Source organism: Melospiza melodia, chromosome 1 (genome assembly GCF_035770615.1).
Source record: "Melospiza melodia melodia isolate bMelMel2 chromosome 1, bMelMel2.pri, whole genome shotgun sequence".
NCBI lineage: Eukaryota > Metazoa > Chordata > Aves > Passeriformes > Passerellidae > Melospiza > Melospiza melodia.
The window spans coordinates 118,101,578-118,124,591 of NC_086194.1; the positions used below are offsets into that span (position 1 = coordinate 118,101,578).

The 23,014-nt window shown below is 35.3% G+C and overlaps 1 protein-coding gene across 1 annotated transcript in view; it reads left to right on the forward strand.

Annotated features, from left to right (window-relative positions):
• TMX3 (thioredoxin related transmembrane protein 3) overlaps positions 1 to 19,762 on the forward strand; it is a 34,121-nt gene extending 14,359 nt beyond the window's left edge. Inside the window, exons 7-17 of the mRNA XM_063149336.1 lie at positions 619 to 699; positions 1,612 to 1,711; positions 1,959 to 2,036; positions 4,292 to 4,358; positions 6,339 to 6,437; positions 8,433 to 8,490; positions 9,200 to 9,253; positions 9,582 to 9,638; positions 13,009 to 13,138; positions 15,319 to 15,387; positions 16,769 to 19,762. Coding sequence (XP_063005406.1) covers positions 619 to 699; positions 1,612 to 1,711; positions 1,959 to 2,036; positions 4,292 to 4,358; positions 6,339 to 6,437; positions 8,433 to 8,490; positions 9,200 to 9,253; positions 9,582 to 9,638; positions 13,009 to 13,138; positions 15,319 to 15,387; positions 16,769 to 17,035 — 1,060 coding nt within the window. The 3' untranslated portion in view covers positions 17,036 to 19,762. The remainder of the gene's footprint in view (positions 1 to 618; positions 700 to 1,611; positions 1,712 to 1,958; positions 2,037 to 4,291; positions 4,359 to 6,338; positions 6,438 to 8,432; positions 8,491 to 9,199; positions 9,254 to 9,581; positions 9,639 to 13,008; positions 13,139 to 15,318; positions 15,388 to 16,768) is intronic.
• Positions 19,763 to 23,014: the final 3,252 nt, after the last annotated feature.

Consider the following 23,014-nt stretch of genomic DNA (forward strand, 5'->3'; position numbering starts at 1 on the left):
TCTGAATTTCCTAAATCTCTATGGATTTAAAGAAAGCCTGTCAGAATTAGTAAAAGTGACTTGAATGCTTTGCTAATGCAAGCGTGCTACATCCCCTCTCAACAGAATACTGTAACCTGACCAACACTTCACTGAAGCGTAATACATAAATTTGAAAGGTTTTGCAGATCATTTGATACATTTCAATTATAAAAAAGCATTAAATAAGTGTATATGCTTTCCTTTTACAAGGACTAATCCCTGAGTAGTATAGATGTTGAGTGGGTTGGGTTTGGTTTGCGTGTGGGCTGTTTCATCATTTTAGGGAGGCTTTTTAATATGGTCATAAACAAGTGTTCTATGTGTTCTAAGTATTCTAAATTATCTGTATGCTTACAAAGTGAGCACTGTGCACTAGAAGAAAGAATTATAAAAGGATATTATGTATTTCAACAAATCAGTGAATCAGATACTGTGTAAATAAGCTTTTATTCCATAATTCCATTGTATTGCATTATTGAGTTTTATATTTTACTGACCACTTCTTTGGCTTATCACTGACTGTAAACATGAAGGTTGAGAAGTCTTATATGTAGAATTTAGTTCAGATGATTGCTTTTCTGTTCTTAATTTGTCTAGCTTGAAAGGTGACTTGGCATACAACTACAGAGGACCTAGAACCAAAGATGATATAATTGAGTTTGCTAATAGAGTGGCAGGGTGAGTATACTCTTCTCAGAGACTGGTTCTGCTGACTTCAAACTTATGTGGGACTTTGAAGTGGGCCAAGACCTCTTTAAAAAAGAACAAGATACCAAGATACTGAAATAAAAAACTATATATGCGCTATGAGTGTGGTTGCATGGGAGACTGGTACTAAGTTAAGATTATTTATATCTAAGGCCACATTTTTTGGGTGTTGTGCTTACATTCAGATTTTTCTCTCTCAAATGATGGAGACCTTACTGTGGCCTTCCACTGTATAAAGACGTCTCCTAAGAAAGACAGTTTTTATCAAGGTCTGTACTGACAGGATAAGGGGAAATGATTTTCAACAGAAAGGGGATAGGTTTAGAAAAAATATTAGGAAGAAATTCTCTACTGTGAGGGTGGCAAGACACTGGAACCAGTTGCCCAGAGGAGTTTTGGATGCCCCATCTGTGCAAGTGTTCAAGGCCAGTTTGGGTGGCGCACTGAGGAGCCTGGTCTGGTGAAAGATGTCCCTGCTCAGGGTGGCAGGGTTGGACCAGATGATCCTTAAGGTCCCTTCCAGTCTTGCCCAGTCTGTGATTCTGTCACCAGTAAAAGGCATGCATGTTTAAATCATAGCAGCATTTTGTAGTAAGATCTGAATTTCGTATTTTCAGTGTTCTGTTTGATGAAACTAATATGTTACTTGGTTGGGGAGCAGGGTGGGAGGGAATGTTCATTTTTTCTTTTAGTATAAAATACAATAATAATAATTCTTTTAGTAATAAATAGAAAAACTAAATTAATTTTCTAAATTTTGGAATTTATTTTTTGAAAAACATTACAAAAAACTGTATGACATTTTCTTGTGAATTTTTATTTGTTTGGGTTTGGCAGGTTGCACAAATTGAGATTTTTCTATGTCTTTGTTTCCCTTTCCAGACCTCTCATCAGGCCACTTCCTAGCCAGCATATGTTTGAGCATGTGCAAAAGAGACATCGTGTACTTTTTGTGTATGTTGGTGGTGAATCTCCTTTAAAGGTTTGAACCTTGATTAAATAAAATTACTTCTTTTGGCTATTTAGGGAGTAATTTTAAAAATCTTTCAAAAAAACTGAAGTGCATGCTTGTAACAAATTCTTGGGGTTTTTTTACATTTATCTTTTACAATCTTATGCCATAAATATGTTTTCAAATTGCTCTTTAAAGATAAAGTATGTGACAAAGCTTTTGTTTGACACATACTAAAAGTTCAGAAATTAAAAAAACATTGTTTGTATTTTTTCAGGAAAAATACATTGAGGTTGCTTCAGAACTAATAGTTTATACATACTTTTTTTCTGCCTCAGAAGATGTGCTGCCTGAGGTAAGCTGTTTCCATTCCTACTGCTTCCCCAGAAATGGCATTTTTCTCCTCATCTATGTAATTTTGCCGTTTTGATGGCAGAGAGGTGGCTTCTTACAGTATGTTTGGGTTTGGTAGATATCTAAGTAATTACACTGAAACATGTAATGTTTGACTCTATATGGGAAAATAATACAACCCAAATTCCAGTCTGTCATTGCTTTGTTTGAATTAATATGACTGAACAAGGCCAAAATACTTGTTCAGTCATATTAATAAAATTATTCAGAGGATGAGCAGAAGTCAGTGTGGGCCACAGAACTTGCTCAAGAAAGTAGATACTTGGATTTTTAGCCAGTGCAAAACTCTTGTTGCTCCCAACAAGAGTTTTGCAGTTTTGCTCCCAACAGTCTTTTCACCAAACACTTTTAAAGCTAACTAGGAGGTTTGTAGCATGAGTTGCTGCTGTTTCCTTAGTCAGCAGAAGTAAGTGAAGAGGTAAGTTATTTTCATCTTGTACACTACAGCTGATCAACACATTAATCTGCCCCAGGCATCAGCCAGTCCAGTCCACTGGCTGCAGAATTCTCTTGTGGCTTTTTTTAAGGCTTCCGTGGTAAGGAAATTGTTTACAGTTCACCACAAGGGTGGAAAAAATTGATGTTACTGTAGTGAGTCTAACCATTGTTGCTTACTTGTTGTAACAAAATTAAAAGACTTTTTCATTTATTGTTATCTCCAAGTGAGACCTAAGTCTGCCCCATGCCTACTGATATGTGACTTTGATGTTACTTGGTGATTAATGGGGTAACAAGTAGCATAATTTGGTTTTATGTTGTGGGGTTTTTTTTAGGCAGCTGCATTTTACAACGCCATAAGTAGAACTGGCCTCTTTACAAATAGTGCATTGTTAGTTCTCCAGAAGCCTTGTCTCCAAAGTTATATCTTAATTTAAATATTACTATTTGCACTTCAGCTCCAGTTGAGCAAGAAAAATACTGTTCAGTTGTGCAATGGAAAGAGTAAAAAAGGCTGGAAGTCTTTGAGGTCCTGTGATCACACTGATGTAAGCAGTGAGCTTTTTTCCCCACAGAAGATAATTTCCCACCAGTGTCATTTAAGCTGAAGTAGTGATGGTGTTCAGAGAAGCAAAAATTGTTCAGAAATTTGTGGTTGTGAACTGTGATGAGCCTTTGCATTACATTGTTCACTGTTAGGCTTTGTTTCATCACCTTAGGTAATATTGTTCCAAGCTTAAGGCATCTTTCACAAGCTTTAGGCTGTACACAGATTGATTTGTCCTTCAACGATGTTAAATTAGGTTTTAGGCAAGTGAGAGAACAAAGCATCATCTGGGACTACCTTCTTGATTGTTCATATCAGCTACTATATTATTTATAAATTACTGCTTTTAACTTTCTTAACTTACAAGAAAGTTAATACAGAATGACAGAAGGCATGTCATTTGGAAATGATGCTGTCCTTTACCTTTCCAAAACATCAGTAAATCAGATGATTCAGATTACATGATCAAAATTAAGTTTATAATGCAGTTCTTTCTTAAACCAGAATGCTGTGAAAATTTTATCTTAGAATGCTAGCAAGCTGTAAGAAGTAGATGCAGTATTTTTTCTATGGAAGTTCACTAAAAACATGAGCTGAGTAAAATTATTTCGAGTTCTAAGAAGAAAGATTTTGCGGCTTGTTTTTTAGTATGTTACTGGCCATCTTAAATACCATGTTTAGCATGGTAATACAGGCTTTTGTCTAAATTAGGTCTGTATGCAGCCCTGTGTGCTGAAGCTTTTTTGTTTATATTCCCATCAGTCTGAAGCACAGGAAATGGCCCAGATTTAGTGGCACATGTTACTGGTGGTACTATTTATTTACTCTGCAAAATTGTGTGTCCATTTAGTGGAGGCAGCAGTATGACAGGTATGCTGACAACAGCACAAATTGGGAACTGAAAGCATGATTGATAAAACCCTCAAGTTACAATTTCCTAGTTAGAGTCCATGTCCAATCCATAAACTGCTCATGCTACTGCAGATCTCAGTAAAAATCACATTTCTTTTATGCTTTGTGAGATCCACCTCTCAAAAATATATTTATGTTGCATTATTTTTAATATACAGAAGCTGATAAATTTATAGAAAATATTTAGGTATACTTAGAGATTTTCCTCATGAACTACATTTACACGTTTTCAGATGGGCTTTTTTTTGCTTAAAAATCTTTTAATCTTCCATGGATTGATTAAAAACTGACTCTTTCAGTATGTGACATTGCCTGAATTACCTGCTGTGATGGTCTTCAAAGATGGAACTTACTTTGTTTATGATGGTAAGTAAAAGTGGACATTAACTTAAGATAAGATATTTAAAGCATATATGGAGAAACTGGAGGAGTTGGGATTTTTTGAAGGGTATGTAGGGATACTTGGAAATTCTTCAGTTTTAGGATAAATAGCAGCTCTTTCTTGAAGGAAAAGAGATAAAACTTACTTACTAGTTCTTCCACAACAAAATGCAAGGAATTTAGCATTGCAAAGAATTTTGCAATTTTGCATTTTGCAATGCAAGCAATACTGAAGTTGAAGTGGTGATGTTTGCTTTATGTTTTCAGTAAGATGTAGCTTCCAGTATTGCAGTTTTGCCTGCATTAACATACTTAGAAAAGTTACTGCTTCCCTCACTGTACAAATTCATCATATACATAGACTACTTTACCTGGTTTGTTCAGTGTGTAAGCTGTAGAAAGGCCACCTGAAACTGGTAGTGTTTTATAGCATTGCTATTTCTACAGTGTGTATATGCAGTACCTAAGGCCAGTACACCTGCCACTGCTGTAAAAGTGTATATCTGTGTATATGTGTGCACATCCACATAAAAGTATTATATTGTGCTCAGACTGTACCATCAGGCATGTTAGAAGCACGTATACATACTCAGTTGCATTGCATAGCCTGGGCTTGCATAACCACTTACTTTCAAAAGCATCTCCTCTTGATTCAGATTGTTTCAAATGCAAGTTTTCACTTTAAGTTGGAAGGACATCACTCAGAGGTCATTCTGCGGGTTTAATTTCTTAGGATAAGTAGTATTCTTTGTGACCTTATAAATGGATGTACTTGTCTTCCTCTTGAGTTTGTTGTTTCCAAATAAAAATTCACTCTACAGCCTCCATGATTTGCATTTAATTCTTTTGATCTCTTTTAGCTGTTTGGGAGAAGGAAAGCTTGTCACAGAAACACTTCTTTTGCTCTGTGGCCTGCTTGCTTTTTCCACACCTTCTAAAACAAATACAAAAACTGTAATAATTCAGGCCTTTAATTTACTTTGTAAAAATTTTACTTTTTCATCATGTACCAGAAAAATTATTGGATGTCAGACAAATCATGAAGACACAGTTAAAGAGTCTGGATAAAGTTTTATGTGCAACTGTTACGACTGGCAGAAATATGAAGAGCGCGCTATAAGGAAAAAGTTATAGCAAAATGCACTTTATTGCTCTGACCTTTGTCTTGTTTTTGTTTGGGTTTTTTCCTTCTCCATAGTGGGGGAAATGAATGCAGATCCATGGGATGTGTTGTGCTTGGAATTGCTTGCTGCTACCTCATGGCAGATAATTGTTAACCTGAAATTATTGATACTTCAGTCTTTATAATAGAATTTGAGACAAATTATTTATTGTGCATTTTTTTTCATATAAAATGGAGTATATATTTATAGATGTTTTACTTTTTACTTGTGGTTTAGATCTAATTGATGGTATGTATTAGAATTTAATTCTTAATAGGTTAACACATCTAGGATCTTAAACTAGCCTTCAGTAGATTGTCAGTCATACATGATTATTGGTTCATATACATTCACAGTGCTGTTTAATGCATCTGCTTTTTTTCATCTTTCTGTTTCATTTAAGGACTCTCACAAATACTGCTTTCTGTATTTTTGTATCTCTACTTGACAAGTTATGTACACACACTCCTTTAAAAGCAGGGTTTAAACCTGTTACTTTCTGCACTGGATCACAGTTAGCTTCTAATATGGTATAATTTATCCTTGATTTGGAAAATAAAATTATCAAATCAACTTTTCTTGCTTTTCTATAATATGCTTTTTTGTTCAATGATTGAAAATAGCTTTAGAAGTTTTAAAACTTGAAATGCCCATAGAAGTGTGATAATTGATGTAACAAAGGTAAAAGGAAAAATGGAAAAAAATAAATGATTGCCTCAATAGTACTGAAATAGTAAATTTGATGGCCCATTTCTTAAAAAAAATTAATACTTTTTTCTTTTTTTTTTTTTTTTAATGTTAGAGTATGAAGATGGTGATTTGTCATCATGGATAAACAGAGAAAGATTTCAAGGCTACCTTCATGTCGATGGCTTTACACTGTATGAACTTGGAGATACAGGTGAGATGCTGCTGCTGCTGCTGCTAAACCATTTGACACTATGTACTAAACAGTAAGAAAAGTCAAAAGAGTACTAAGAACAGGTTTTTAAACTTTAGAAATTAATCAATATCAGATTAGAGCAGATAGTGGCAATCTTTTGTTGATGTTGGACTGACCTGTGACTAGAGGTTTCAAGCACAGTCTACACCAGTCCATTCCTCACGACATAAAAGTTAGTGTGTCTAATCCTGTGATAATCACAAAAATTAGTAGGACTTTAATTTAAGAGCACCTTAAATCTTGCATAAGTTTCATATTACCTCTTGGAATACAGGAAATTTTAAAACTAGATTTAGAAGTATCAAATTTAGATTGCCCAGATATGTTGTGTCTAGGGGATTTAGATATCTTTGAAATAGATGTGGCAAGAAAGGGAGAGGAGCATGTGTTGAAGTGGACTTTTCCCAGAAAACTTCAGCTTTCCTTTAGCAAAAGTTCTGCAGGTCAGATGAAAATTTTGCAGCCAGGTGACCTCTGGAAAAGACACATGACTTGTACTGTCCTTAAGGTGTATACACACTGAGGTACCTGTGGAAATACTCTTAAGTGTTGATTTTTCCAGGCCAGGACATCTTATCATCTGTATTCCATTTCAAAATACTTAGATTCAATCAACACTGAGTTCTTTCAGGTTTTAAAGAATATGAAGTATCTGTGTTCTTACATGTTTATAAAGCTAATATTGTGACACCTACATTTTGAATCGTTATTTACAGAAATGCTGTTGTGAGTTGTTTAAATATAATGTATTTCTTCCTGTTACATTTTTGACTAACAATTCCTCAAATAACTGAAAAAACCCAACAAAACCCAAAACTTTATTAATACACTGGAGAAGTCATTATTTACTTTAAAGAGCTTTATGTATTAACACATAGTACCTGGAATTTATTTACATAATCTTTTATAGTCTAAAAGGTTATTAGTTGTCTACTGGTGTATTTATTAGGCATCATCTTAGGGTGGAAAGAAATGGGGAAAAAATGAGAATTGATATATGGAAGTAGTGGAATGGGGAGAAGCTACTGCTTTTTCACAAGGAAGTATGGGAATGAATCATAAGTCTTGCCCTTAAAACCCTTCAGTATTACTTGAACAAGAGTGACGTTTTATTTTTGAGGGGAATGCTTCCTGTGGCATGGTGATAGGTAGGAGCTGAGCAATTGTCTTGACTGGGAGGGTTTTGAGTGAATTGTGGCCTCTGGAGAGAACTGAAAAATCAGCCCTCTGGAGCCTTGGGTTAATATGGTTGATGACTGTTAGCAGATCTACTTTCCTAACTTCAAGGCTTTGATCTGGAGAAACTTTGGGCAGCTTTATAAACATACTTTTATCTGATTGACCATACTACTCTTTGGGTTTGGAGTTTTTTTTTTCTTTTAATCAGAAAAGCTTCACAAAGTCAATCTTGAAGAGATTGGTATATTCTAGTGTTGACATTTAAGCTCCACTGACAGAGGGCTGTGAACTAAATTTTGTTTCTGATGTCATGAATTCTGGGCTATGCCAGTAAATTTTCCATTTTTTTTTTCTAATGCTCACAACAATATGAAAAATAATTGTTATTAAATCCATACAATAGTGATTTAGTCGCTTATAATCAGTTTGTAATTGGTGCTATATAATACAGGTCTCCATAGCCTCATATTTAGCTATATGTAAATATGCAGCTTGAGTAGGAAATGAATTTTTTCCCTTTTGACTTCTTTCTATAGATAGACTTTTCATGCAATGCTAGTGGTGTGGCATTGAGCTCCATCTTAATTTATTTTCAGTAGCTCTAAGACCACAGCTTGGTCAGCTTGAAGAGGCTCTTTGGCTGTGATTCTTGTTTATACTTAGAAACTAATTCCTGTCCCTGGAAAGTACCTGATCTTCTAAATTGACATATTTCCCATTGGAGAATGTGTGTTTCTTTTTAAATGGTTTCAAGAATTTTATTCCTTATTTTAGGAAAACTTGTGGCTATTGCAGTCATTGATGATAAAAACTCTTCAGTGGAACATACCAGGTACAGAATTAAGTATTGGTGACACTATGGGAGAAATGTGCTGATATGACATAGGGAAGTTTGGAAGTTGCTTAAATATTGAGAAATATAGGTTAAATGAGTGGGTTAAACTTGTAAATGTTCTGACTAAGTGTACTAATTTTACTTAATTTATGGCATGGTTGAAGCGCATGTGAGTTCACTGAGATGGTGGGAGTTCCTGTATCACTTTTTTGCCATTTGTTAATGGGATCACAGGAGCAAATGGTGATCTCATAGCTTTTAAAAGCTGTTGTGTCACCTTTTAAACAAAGACAGAAGTGCTTGAGTTCAGATGACTTTGAGATGAACTCAGTGAGTTTAAACAAATGACTGTACTTCAGTTCACTCACATTGAAAATTAAGCTAGTGATGCTTATGTATTAGTTGTCTGTGGAACTTAAAACAAGGGATGTTTTTGCTGGGGTTGGGATTTGCCAAAGAGACTGAGAGGAACAAGACCTTCCCTCATCCCATTCTGGGTGCATATACAGACTAAAAAAATTCTGTTCAAGTACTGTGTATGACATTTTCAACCTTTAGGAACTAAGCAAGATGAACAAGGTGTTTTTTTATAGTCCTTTTTGCTGATGAGGTATGCGTTGCTGCTTACTGGGGAAATCTCAATGTTTGTTGTTTGTATTTAGAAGGATTTTATCCTGGATATCCATGCCAATTTTTTTCCTTTCAGATTAAAGTCTATTATTCAGGAAGTTGCCAGAGATTATCGGGATCACTTTCACAGGTAGGGACTCTGGGACACACATGGGACTCTGATGTTTTAATACTTCTTCTGCATTAATCTTTCTAAGACAGCAGTCACTTTTTTTTCCTAAGTGAAAAATGTTACAGTGCACGCTTTTATATTTTTATACTGATATTTAATAGAACCATTCCATTAACTGACTGTGTTTGATAATGCTGTGTTCTAGATCATCACTTTTTTTTAATTACATTCCTGAGTGTGTGCTCTCATTTTCAGTTATAGGAAAAATATTAATGGAGAAGTTTTGCTGAAACCCACTATTGCGTTTTCTTCTTCATAATTTCATTTTTAACTACTTATCTTTCAGGGATTTCCAGTTTGGCCATATGGATGGAAATGATTACATTAATAGTTTACTAATGGAGTAAGTAAATTCTTATTTGAATATTCTTTCTTCGGTTGTATTTGTTACCAAATGTATTTAATTGATAATAATCTTACAGAAAGTTCTTGGCTTTCATGACTTTAAAAAAGCCCACTGTCATCAGAATTCAGCCTGTACTGTAGTATCAATTAATTGTTAAATTAAATTGTATAAATACGTAATTTAATGTTAGATGTTTAGCTTACTGATAATGCTGATTAACAAAGCTTATCTTTTAGGTCTACTTTGTTAAATTACTGTTAGAGTTGTGAGGCTTTCATTCTTAGTGTATCTTTATGTCATGCATAGAAATGCACTTCAGCAGAGAAGCATAGAATGCGTGGAAGATGCTGTCTGCACTTGATATGTACATGGTATATTTTACATGGTATATTTTGAAATATATAAATGGTTTAACAAGATGCTTGACAGTTGCCCTTACTATGATCCTTTTGTAAAACATGCATAATTAGAGAGTTGAGTTGCTTGGCATTTGTAGTTCACTACTTCTTCTCCTCTGGCCTTTGGAGGTCTGAAAGACAGGAAAACCAGGAGTCAGTATTATAATTCTTGAAGTTTTCCAAATCCATCTCTCGGGGATCAAAACATTAATTAAGCATGTGTTCATGATCCTTAAAGATTCTAGAAGCTTCATATGGACCCAGAAGCACAAGGTCTGTATTTCTCTAGAATGTCTGTAGATTAACTCCTGCTTTAAAAACAATTCTCTCCATACAAATTATGTGATTTGATTGAACTAGTGCTTTATAATTGCCAAAAGTGAGACCTCCCTCACTTCATTAATTGCTTCTCCTGTGCAGGCTCTTATGTCTGTCTGCTGAGCTCTTTCATCCTGTTTATCTGTCAGAAAAGTGTCTGGTTTTTGTCTGAGCAAGTAGGGAAGTTATTTTGCTGATTGAACAATGTTTTCCCTTCTGCTCTCTTGAGTACCAGCACGGATGTGCAGAGAAACAGGGAAGGGAGATGAGATACCTGGGAGGAAGGAAATTAAGGGAAAAAAGACAGAACTGCCACTTGGAGTGGCAGTGATCTAGTGGCAAGGTCTGTTCAGCTGGTTTGTTTCCCTGAATCTGCAAAATGCCTGATTTTATTATTTGTAGTATATGGAAAGTTCTGGTTCAAGTACTCACCGGCTTTTAATTATTTTCTAAATCCAGTGTATACCTTTCAAGCATGAGTAGGAATTTGCAAAAGAATGCAGCAAATAATGTTCAAAGTAGTGGCTCTTCATGTGGCTACATGAATAATTTGAGTTAAAAAAAAAAAAGGTATTGCAACTGCTTCAGTTTGTCACCAGGTGGCAGCAAGTAGAAATAGAAAAAATCTGAATAATGAGAACTGTATCCCGAAACACTTTTTATTGTGCTACATGCACATAGGAACAAATTCTGATTTCTTTACAAAGGAAAAAATATTGTATGATTTCTGGGGATAGAATAAGACCTTGAAAAAAGTACATTTATGAACTTGACTGTTACTCCATTAGTAGACATTATAATTCTTCTGTCTTTTCAGCAGTATATGAACATGCTTTTGTTGGATTAGAAATGGTACATTTGCAACCATGCACAAAAGAAGAAATCAGAATATTATGTATTTTAATTAAAATACATAATTTTGCCTAAAATTTTACTTAAAAATGCATTTCGGTATTTTACTGAAAGCAAAAATACAGCTAAGGTGTGTAATATCACTGTCAGGTATGTAGAACTCTCCTCTGCTCTTGAAAGTAACACATTAAATGTGCTTTTGTGAACTTCTGTATAGCATAAAGAATCTGTACATGGAGGTTACCTTTCAGCTGCTCTACCCAATTCCAAGAACATCAGTTACCAGACTGTTAAATGCAACAGAAATACTGCATCTAAAAAGTAAAACTTGTTCTGTTTTGCTGGAAGGACATATTTTGGCAGGAATTGGGAACTTGTTACCAGATGTTTGCAGAAACAGTGACTTGGTTAGAGGGCCTTCTACTTAGATTTCTTCTTTGTCCCTAGTAAGAAGAGAATAAAAATTTCAAGGGGAAATATTGTATTTATTGACTCTTATGTTGCAGGTTGCCTTGGTGTACAAAGTTGTGTTATTTGGTTGTTTTTTCTAAAGTTGTATTTAAAAGATGGCATTATTTTGCTATCCCTGTAATTGCCCTTACGGTTTTTAAGGTGTTACCATGGTTTCAGCTTCAGTATTAGGAAGAGAGTCTGCTCCTTAAATCTTTAAGTATTCAGCTTTCTAGAAGTTCAGAAAATTGGCATATATTAATAAACTTTTTCACTTTTAGGTTTGCATTTGAATTTAAATTAAAACCAAAAGCCCCACCTAAAATGTGAGAAAAAATTTAGGATAATTTCAGTGACTCCAAAGAAGAATGGACATCTTGAGTAAATAACCAGTATTTTCATTAAATAACTTACTATGAATTGATAGCCACAGATAAGACTGAAATCATCATCAATTTTGCATGTAGTACAAATGTAAATGGATGGGGCACATTAGACAAGGGTGAAAAGGTTAGAAAAAGGAGGTTTGCATTGCTTCTGCTGTGGAGGAAATACTTGAATTCATTACTGACAGAATTATAGAAAATTGATAAAGACTACAGATATATTGTACAATATATTGTGTAATATATTTAAATCTTTCTTTTTGAACTGTGTACTTTTGCAGTATTAAAATTTCTTAACCTGCTCTTATTTTGAATTTAGTGCTAAAGCAAGCAGGAGATTAAACTGGTTTGTGGCCAGAGATAATGTCTAACATTTTTTTCTTTCCACTTGTGATGTATGTGCACATGAAAGTTAACTGCTGAGTAATAATTCTTTAAAAACTCTGTTCCTCATAAACCGTATCTAAAAGAGCTGTAGAAAAGCTATGCTTGGCATGGTTTCTTCTTTCAACTGGACCAGCAGATGTTGATTGGTAAAGGTGATCAGTTAGACAATGATTGTGTGGGATTAAATTTTTGAGTTACACTTCTGCCTTTGTTAACTTAAATACTTAATGTATTTTGTATACAAGGCTGCTATTTGTGATCTCTTACCATTTGCAAAGTCATAAGGCGCCTGATTTTCTGTTGCTCTGGGTATGTAAAATGCTGTAAGCTTCAATAGTGTCACTGACAGAGATGTGAAGGAAAACAATACTAGTGAGAAATGTGCCCATACCATTCATGTCCATACCATGCCATACCATACCTTTTCTCTTGCTTTCTTGTTTTTAAATAATTACTGCAAAGAGCACATATGGAGATTAATAGATTACCTTTTGAAATTATGTAGGGATTACTTGAATTGGAATATTTTATATGGTAGTTGTTTAAATAGATAAACTGTCTCTTTTATGTTTCCAGTGACTTGACAATCCCTACTATTGTTGTATTGAATACCTCCAATCAGCAATATTTTCTACCAGATAGGCACATTGAGAGCACAGAAGACATGGTTCAATTTATTAACAATATCCTGGATGGTACAGCTGAAGTAAGTCTTCATAGTGGCTTGGAATATATTGGTTAATGTTTATTTCCTTAGATGCTAAAATAAGGAAAAAATTTGTTACTCTGATATTTATGTGTGTGTTTAATATTCCTGTCCTGTCTTACTCTTGGGTGCTGTCACTGAATATGTGATTGTAAATTCTGCAGTCATGCTCTTACATGTTGTACAAAGCAAGCTTTCTTTTGTTTATAGCATAATGGTAGACAGCTTCTTTTGATATTCCTTTTGCTGGTGCAGTCATAAATGGAGAGATTTTTATTCTCCTGGTTTGCATTAAATGCATTTGTTTAAAATTTTGAATGATAGTGCATAATTGAACTGCACCTTTTCTTTTGGGTGGAAAATTAATAAATCAAATAGCTGGAGGAATTACAACTTCAGAGTCAAAAAGCCAGTATTATACTTGCTTTGGATGTTAGAAATGGACACGAGCTTACTCCTCTCTGCTCTAAAACTAAAAAAGAGCTGTCGTTTGTTAAAACAGCAAAGTTAATTGGAATTGATGACTTGGATATTGTTGGGTATTTATTCCCTCAGTGTACTGTAAGTTGAACAGAAAGCTATGTTGTGTGGATGAGGAAAGAGGTCATGGAGCAGAACTTTCATTTGTGCTTCTGGGGAAAAAAGGTTTTGCCATGAAGGGCAACTGATAGTTAATAATTTGGCTGCCTCCTGGGAGAAGCCTGGTTTTGGTTTAAACCCCAATTGGCTGTATATTGAGTGCTTCCTGTGTTAGCTGAATCCCACTTTACTTCATGCCAGCAGTTTTAAGTCATTGGCTGGTAATGGCAAATAATGCAGAAGATATTTGTCATATGGGGTTTATTTCTGTTTATTTAATCTGCCTGGTTTTTGTAGAACATGGTATAGGTGGATTTATGTGCTGTTCAGGACATTACTGGCCATGCTTTCCATTGCAGTGTGAGGGGTAGTGCTATAACTTGGTGGTTCTTTATTCTTGAGTTCTCGCTTTTTTAATGGTTTTTAAGTGCATTGAGTTATCAGCATCAATTAGACTCTAATTGTATGTCTCTTTCTGGTTGAAACAGCAAATGTAATTGGTTTCTGTCTGATTGTTTTTTTTTACTTAGAGAAGAATCATTTGTGATGCCTTGTGTTTGTTGCTGTATTGTCAGTTAGGTCTTTCTATCTTTTGTTTGCAGTATCTCAGCTAGAGTGATTAAGGTCAGTCTAAATTCACATCTCTGTACAATACAAAAATACAAAAATGACTTCATTTAAGCTGTCTGTATTTAAGGTGTCTGTAGACATAAAATTGCGCCACTTTGGCTGCATTCTCTGCCCAAAAAATTGTGCAGCTCTTGAGGAATGAGAGTCTTCAAAGTATGCTGGTAAACAACTAATAGGATGCAGACTTTCTGAACCACAGAGAAATTTCTGAGCAGTCTGGCTTTCCAACTTCTCTTCCTTGGGAAGTGTTGGATTATTCACCTGGATGATACTGTTATTCTCTAAGAACTCTATAGGTAACTTTTTGCAGGTCATCTTTGTGGACTTCTTTTGCTGTTTGAGGGGTTTTTGGTCAGATCATGTGCTGATGAGTTGACTTCCAAATATGAGTTTGTTTCTCTGGCTACCAAGGAAGGTGAGAACCAGTCCTGTTGAGTAGACAGACTGCCTTCTGGTTCATGTAGTTATTTTGAGCACTGCTGAATTAGGGGGCAGTGTAGGTATAGCCTGTCATTGCTTGACACAGGTTTTATTTATTACATATTGGTATCTTCTCTTTGCTTAGTTCTTAGATGTTTCTAACTGTGCTGTCATAATCCATAAGTGGATATTCAACAACTGCAGTAAAGTTCAGAAGAACTTCAGAAGAAGTCTGCAGTTTGACCATTGTTACATGGAACAGTTACTAGTTTTTGTTAGTGTTTCTTTATCATAGGAGAGAGAGTGTCAGCCCATTGTCCAAGTTGGCACTGATTGTTTAAAACAATTGTGAGAGACCTTTTCATGAGATTGCTGAATAATCTCTGTCTAGGCTTGCCAAGTGGGAGTGTCTGGGCATCATGAGATATAAGAATAATTACTTTTCATTTCCTTCTAAAGGGACTTAAGATTGCAAGGTCTGAAGAATGAACTTTTGGAATCATAACTGAAAAGTGTCAGCAGTTTTGACATGGTTCCATTTGAAATTTCAGGCACAGGGTGGTGATGGACTTCTGCAAAGAATCAAGAGAATAATCTATGATGCCAAGTCTACTATAGTGGTAAGTTTTATTTTTCATTGAATTAGATGGTGCCCTTGTCAGTCAGGATACAAACACTTCCATAGCATTTTAAAAATATTTTTATATGAGTTGTTTTTATTGTATATATTGTGTATGTATTATAGGTATATGTATAAGTTTAACCCAACTTCAATAAAGTTTTTAATAATATGTGTGATAAATATTCAACATATCTTAGTTTCTTCATTTTTCACTGCTTTTCTGTATGCCTGACATGTATTTTAAGGGATAGAACAGAGAGAATTCAAGGTCTTTTCTTTGACCCTTTTGACATCCTTACCTGAAACTGGATACCACTTCACTGTTCTAAGGAATGTTGCATTTTTGTTTAATTACTTAGAGCGTAAGGGATTAAATACTACTCTTTGTGTCGTTTTAAAGCAAGCATTTTTACTATCTTTCTCGTAAGTTAATTATGCTTAACAAAATTTTGTTGGGAAGATGTACACAAATCCATTTCTTTTCTTGTCCTTCGCAAGCAAATAAACCTATGTGAATTTAAGTTGAAATTCACTTGCTTCTAAATGAGTGTCTTCCAAACTTCTGTGAAGGTAAAGTGTTTAGCCACCAGTTTCTGAAAACATTGTTCCTTCTTCCTGTGCCATTAAGCTACTCCTCAACAGGAAGCTCTCCAGAATTTTTTTGCAGACTAATTTTTGACAAGAAGACACAAGTAAGAGTTGAAACTTTTTTCTTCAAAGTGGATTTTAACGCCCTTAGAACAGTTGTTTCTAAAACTTCAAAGAATGCATAGGATATGCAGTTGGCATGTAAATATTAACTATCCCAATGCAATATTGTAATACTGAATTTGTGTCATTTTTTATGAACTTATAGTAGAAATTGCTGAAGTGGAGGGCTCCTTGCCATTTTTACAGAAGAAAGCAAACAGACAAACCTTATAAAAAAACCCAGAAAGCAACAGCAATAATAAAACCCAAAACCCAAACCATACAAGCAGAAAAATCAAAATAACGTATCCATTAGGATGAGAGGACACAGTCTTGAGTTGTGCCAGGGAAGGTTTAGGTTGGACATTAGGAGGAGGTTGTTAACAGAAAGGATGATGGGGCATTGGAATGGGCTGCCTAGGGATGTGATGGGGTTCACCATCCCTGAAGGTGTTTAATAAAAGACTGGATGTGGCATTTGGTGCTGTGCTCTTGTTGGTGATGTTGTGTCATAGGTTGGACTTGATATTCTGAAAGGTCTTTTCCAACCTAGTTGGTTCCTTGATCCCTCTAAAAAACACTGACTTTAATTTTGGATGTTTTTTGAATAAATACACAGAGTGATAAGAGAAGTAATGCAGTAACTTTCTATATTCACTGAAAGTGGTTTTTACTTTCTATTTCAACAGTCTGTGTTCAAGAGTTCACCACTGCTGGGATGCTTTCTCTTTGGGTTACCCCTGGGGGTCATCAGCATCATGTGTTATGGAATCTGCACAGCTGATACAGAGGGAGAGGTGTTTGAGCATGAGGGAGCCAAAAAGGAAAGTGGCGATCGAGAGCTCACAGATGAAGGCAGTGAGGAAGAACAAGAGGAGGAAAAGAATGGAAAATACACAGAACTTTCAGATGGAGAGCTTAAACAGAAAGACATTATGGAAAAGAAAAAAGACTAACTTGTTTAGCAAGAGAATTCTCTAGAATTTCCAAATAGACTTATTTATTGGCGATTGTCATTTATTGGTTATCTTCATGAAAGAGGATCGTTTAATCTGCATAATGGTAGTTTTGACTTGCATGTATTCACATTTTCTCAGAAATTGACAGAAAAAAATGGATGTTCTCTTAATAGTCCTTAGTAGATTAAAAAAGAGCAATTTAAACTGAAGAAATTTTCAGATACAGTTATATACCATTTTTGTAAGAGTTTTGAGTTGTTCATTTCCAAAACAGAGATAATGTTACTTGACCTTACTATATGCGATGAACTGCAATTAATATAGCCCAGCTATGCACTGAATCATAGAAAAATTAAAGCTGAAAACAAGGAAAAGTTAAGAGAGCTGTAAAGTGTTTTAGAGCCTGATAGCTGAAGACAACTTAAAAGTTTCCTAGTAGTCACATGTTCTACCTGTTGCACATTAGTATGGGAAAAGAAAAACAAAACCAAAACAACAAACTTCTGTTTCCTCAAATTAAATGTAAATTTTTGGGAATTGGAGGACCATTTCTACCATAGCAGTCAAGAATGTTTACTAGATACAGAATATGGGAATTATATGCTGTTTATTACTGCTTTAGCAGCTAAAAATATTGGAAAATTATGTTAAAAACCTTTTAGAATATGATTGCCTGGTAATTACTTTCTGTGAGTGCTTGCACACTTAGAGTGCAAAAGCTCTGTAAGATTTCTGAATCCACAGCACAGCTTGATAAAGAAAGACATCAATATGAACACCTTCCAACTATTTGTATAATTCTAATGACAAGCTTTATGAATGGTGTTTATTTATTTTACAGTGTATACTTGAGATTGTTATATATCTTTGAAATAGGTAGTTTTGTTTGAGACTGTTACCTTCTCTGTAGGAGGGAGTTAATGAAGCTTAATATTAACATTGGTAAAGATTGATCAGTATAAAGCATGTTTGTTACCTGTTTCATCATAAAAGCCACTTTTAATACAAACCTGTGACTGCAAAAAGGACTAATTTGTGTCCAGGGCTAAAACTCTCCAATGGTAAGCTATAAAGCAGCCTTTGGCATCAATGCCTTGAAAAGTACAAAAACAAAACTTATATTACTCCACCTCAAACTATTCATGCTGGGTTTTTTCATTTTATTTCTCTTTTTTTTTAAGGGTATATTACTGCATAATACAAAATATTATGTCCTCCTTATAAGGCAGCTTGATCACATAAGAAATTGCTATTTAGTGCTACAGCACTAAATTAAGGAATTTTAAGTAGTAACCATGAGTAAGTTTAAATAGACAAGTTCTATGTTTGAGTAAATTTGATAATGCTGTAGAATTACAACCAGGGAAAATGTATTGCATTCTTCTTCCCTGTGGGAAAGAAACTTGTTTCTTCTATTTAAGTAGCTTGGTAACAGCTGGCTTCAGGTTGCCATGCAGAGTACCTTAAGTAGATCTCTGACTTGAAAGATTTTGGTTATCAAACAGATAAACAACATGTAAAGAGATTAGGAATTTAAAAAAAAATTCCATGTCAGATTATGAATACAAACCTTTTCCTTTTTGAAGGAAAGATTATAAGTGTGGTCATAGAAACTGAGTAGCAGGTATCTGATATGGTTTTCTTCCCATTTTTTATATTTTCTCTGTTTTCTTTCTATGAATTGCCTTTTTTTCATTTTTCTTATTATAGCCAGTTGTACATAGTGACCTTAGTTTTCTTCCTTTTTGTTGAGGTTTTATTTTTCTGGTAGAACCTTTAGGAGGTGTAGGTTTAGCATATACATGAGGAATAGGTGCTTAAAAATGTTTTTAGAAAGGGGTATTTTCTTTAGTGGCATTGAGCTCTGAGCAATTTATTGAAAAAAATTTTAAAAATCATTTAATGAAAAACTTGTAAATTTCTTTGGACTTCTGCACAACTCGGTGCTGATTGGTCAAAATGTAGGACTATTAAGACAGTAGTATCTTTTCTTTGTCTCTTTTCTTAAGATTTCAGTACAGATCAGTTGCATATTTAATGTTGGCTCAGGCTGGAAACCTGCAGCATTTGACTTAAAAAAACCTGACGTGGTCACTGGAACCGTGCTGTTCTTTCTCTGGAGTGTAAAGAAAAGGAAAAAAAAATGCTTGAGTTCTGCTGCTGAACTGTTTCAACGTGGAGCCTTCTTTTCTTGTGGTTATTTTTGTTTGTGTTTATAGTCAGTAGTAGCCAGTTGACTAGCTGGGAAGTATTCTGAGATGTGGACCTGAATAATGATAAATACTGTTGTAGAAATGGATCACACTGGGATCTGTTCAAACTGTAGCACTTAATAGCTGGAGTTAGGAGGGAAGCCTGTGTGTCAGTCGCTTCTGAACTCTAGTATCTATCAGATGTGTACTGAACTGTTGAAAATTAGACTTGAAATGTACTGCTGTTTTCATCAAATCCTTCCCCAAGCTACACTGAACAAGTCATGGGGAGAAAAAAAGGGGGACAGTCATATACTGGGTGTCAGAAGTGATGTGACATTAAGGTGTTTGCTGTGGTCACTCAAGTAATCTAGAATGCTGTCTCAGGAGGGGCATTTTATTTCTTTTCTTCAGTCTCTAGAGGTTTCTTAAAGCAACTTCACTGTAATAACTTTGGATTCATAAAATAATGCTGCTTTTTTAAGTCAAGTGTAAGCCTTTTGTTTTTCTGTAATAAAAAGGACGTAAAAGAGCATGTTTCCTTTGGATTAATTTACAGTGTCAAGCTTAGATGTTACATGTTGTGTAGGAGGCTGTTTCCTGGGATGTTTGCACTTTAGGCCCCCGGTCTTTCAGTGCAGAAATGCAGCTGTTATTCTGCAGGATTTTGAAAATACTCTCTAGAGGTAGGAGTTTATATTTGCTTGTCTGTGATTCAGTGAGCACTCTAGCAGTATAACACCAATGAATCTCTGAAAAAGCAGTTTTAAAGTACCAGACCTACAGGAGTTTCTGTAGCAAAGGGAACCTGAGTCAGCCTGTCCTAGCTTACATTTCCTTCTGGAAGCACTTGAGTAGTCCTGGCACTTGGACGTGCTCAGTCTCATGCTGCTTCGTTGTGTGCCTGGGCTGCTTTAACAGCTCTTGTCCACACTGTGGAGCTCACTGCTCAAAGGACGGGAGGATGGCACTCTCAGACATCTGATGTGATGAAGATGGCACAAAAGTGCTTAATTCTCATGAAGTACTTAAGCAAAAGGTTCAGCTTGCTCTGTTTTGGTCTAGAACTGCTTTACCTTATTCCTCTTGTGTCGGCATGTTTGGAGAAGGAATTGTATTTGGAGGAGTGGGAGGGTGGAGGATTGTTCTATGGACAGCCAAAAACTCAGGTCAGTGAAAAGGGTGCAAAACCAGAATGTGTTTCCATTAAGCTGTTGAAATCTCCTGAGACTCCATATATTTCAGGCTGTATTATCCTGTGACAGACTGTACTGGCTCTCAAATCTTCTTGGGGAGCAAAGCCACTTTCTGCACTTTTGTTCCCATCACTGAGCACATCTCTAACAGATCGAATCACCCTGAGCTTTGTTGCTGGAACCAACAAAGCCACTTTTGACAGTATTGTGCTGAATGCTTTGTTGGGCTCCTGGGAGGTTTTCCTTAGCTCTCTAGGCAGTGTACGTGTTCCTGAAACAATTCTCTGATTTCTGAAATTTTAACCATTTTAAAATATTACTGTGCATATATACAGTTTATGCTGACATAAAGCACCATTTAGCAGCTGTTGTGAACTCTCCTGTTCCTAGCAAACTTCCTTCTGCTTATACACTGAGTAGAGAAAAATGCAGGAATAGCAAGGATACACAGACTACAAGTATTTTACATAAAGCATTTTTGAATGGAGAATTGTGGCAATAATAACATTCAGCAATAAAACCTTTGAAGAGAAGCAAGGAAACCTCCAAGGGAATTACTAGTGAGAGGAATAGAGTTGCTTTGTAGTCCAGTTGCAAGATTGGTGTAGACTTCATCTGGGTTGATGATTGTCCTGGCCAAAATGGTGGGTGGTTTTAGGCTGTCTTGAGTTAAGAGATGGAAGCTTTGCGAAGCTCTGTGGCTTACTCATGAAGGGGATGAAAATGGAATAGGAGAAAGGAATGAAGGAGGGCCATATGTTTTCATACCAGTGTCTTGTGCTATGAGCTATGTTTAACATAAACTCCCACTGCTATGCATTTAATTCCTTCCAAAAGAAATCTATTCTCTACTTACTGTGCAGAGGACCTTTGGCTGATAAATTTGCCTGCCATACCACGAGTAACATTATTACCAAATCAAGGTTATTTGTGGAAGTTTTTGCTGTTTCTCCACAGAAATGTACACCCCAGGTTACTCAAGATACTTTAATGGTCATCATTTGTTCCAAACAAGACCTGAACCCCAGCCCTCTTATGTCTTAGGTTGCTACACCTCTACTTGAAAGGAATGACAATTTGTAGAATACTTAAATTTGTGCTAAGGTGCTAACTTGTAGTCTTAATGCTTTCAGGAATTAAAGATTAGATTAAAGATCTAATCAATAATGTAGGATGTGTATTTCCATCTTAAAGAAGTGGCTTTGGTTTTTCTAAATAAAAAAACATACAAATATTGCAGTAGTAGCTGCAATTTAATTCTCTTCACTTGAACAGCAAATGTTGACTCTTAATCTAAAATAGACAATATGCTGTTCATGGACTGTTAAAACTTTGTCACAACACTAAAAGAAAACAAAAAGACTTTATGACTTCAGTACCTAAGTTTTTAATCCGCTCCAAAGTAATTATTTTTTTCTTTTGTCATTGAGTCATTTTTGCTTGGAACTGATTGTAACTTTTCTGTTAATCTTCTTTTTTTTTTTCTTAGCATGCTTTTATGAAAGCATTTGTTTGAGTATTGTGACAGCATACTGTACTTGAAAAATTACAATGCAGACTGGTGATTTGGATGGCCACTGGGTAATTTTGTTCATTTCCTCTTTGCCTTTGTAAAATCTGTCTATTTGGATCTTAGCTTTGCATACTGGGCCAGTTGAGCCACTTCTCCTTAGTGCTTCTTGCAGGATCAGAAAATTCACTAAACATAGCCTGTTGTTCTCAGGTTGGTGTTATAATCTACTCAGTAACATTTTCTGAAAGCAGACTAAAGCTGAAATAAAATGAAATCCCTGTACAGATACCACTATCAAAATATCAGACTGTTTTTGTAAGACATTTTTGAGATTATTTTGTCAACAAACTGTTAAATCTTCAAATATCAGAATAACTTTCTGAACAGAACATCTGGTAGAACAGGAGATGCTTCAGCAAAATGGTGCTCCTATGGTAGACTGCCTCCCAAAGGGTGTAGATGGTCTGTAGAGAAATACAAAGTTTCTTGGAATAAAATTCTACCGTGAAAAGAGATCTTCTTTACATAAAGAAGAAGAAAGGTAAGGCTTCCTTCTTTTCAGTCACTATGAAAATAAAATTTAAGGGTATTTCCTGCAGAAGGTGGGAGAAATACTTGTTGGCCCAGACAAGCCCTTGACAATGCATTAGTTGCTTTTAGATGGAGGAAGAGATAAACTGTCGTCAGCAGATTTAACATCTAAAAGCTGTGTCTGGCTCCTGGTGGATAAAATAATTATAAATTATGCTATGCCTTCATGCAAAATTGTGCTTTATGCAAATAAACACTTGAAAATTGAGCTAAACCTTGAGATGGCATTGTCACGGTACATATCTTTTGCTTTCCTATCTTTTAAAAATATCTTTTTTAAAAACAAGTGCAGAAGGATTACATATTTTTAATCTTCATGGCTCATTCATGAAATCCCCAAATTCCATCAAAAAATGCTGTGGGTTACAAGAGATGGTTCAATATATTGTGGTGTTAACTTAAGATTTATCTGATACTACTGTGAAGCAAGATCAATAGGGTTTTGCAGTGGGTTGAAGAAGAGGTAGTATTTTTAAAAAGGTAA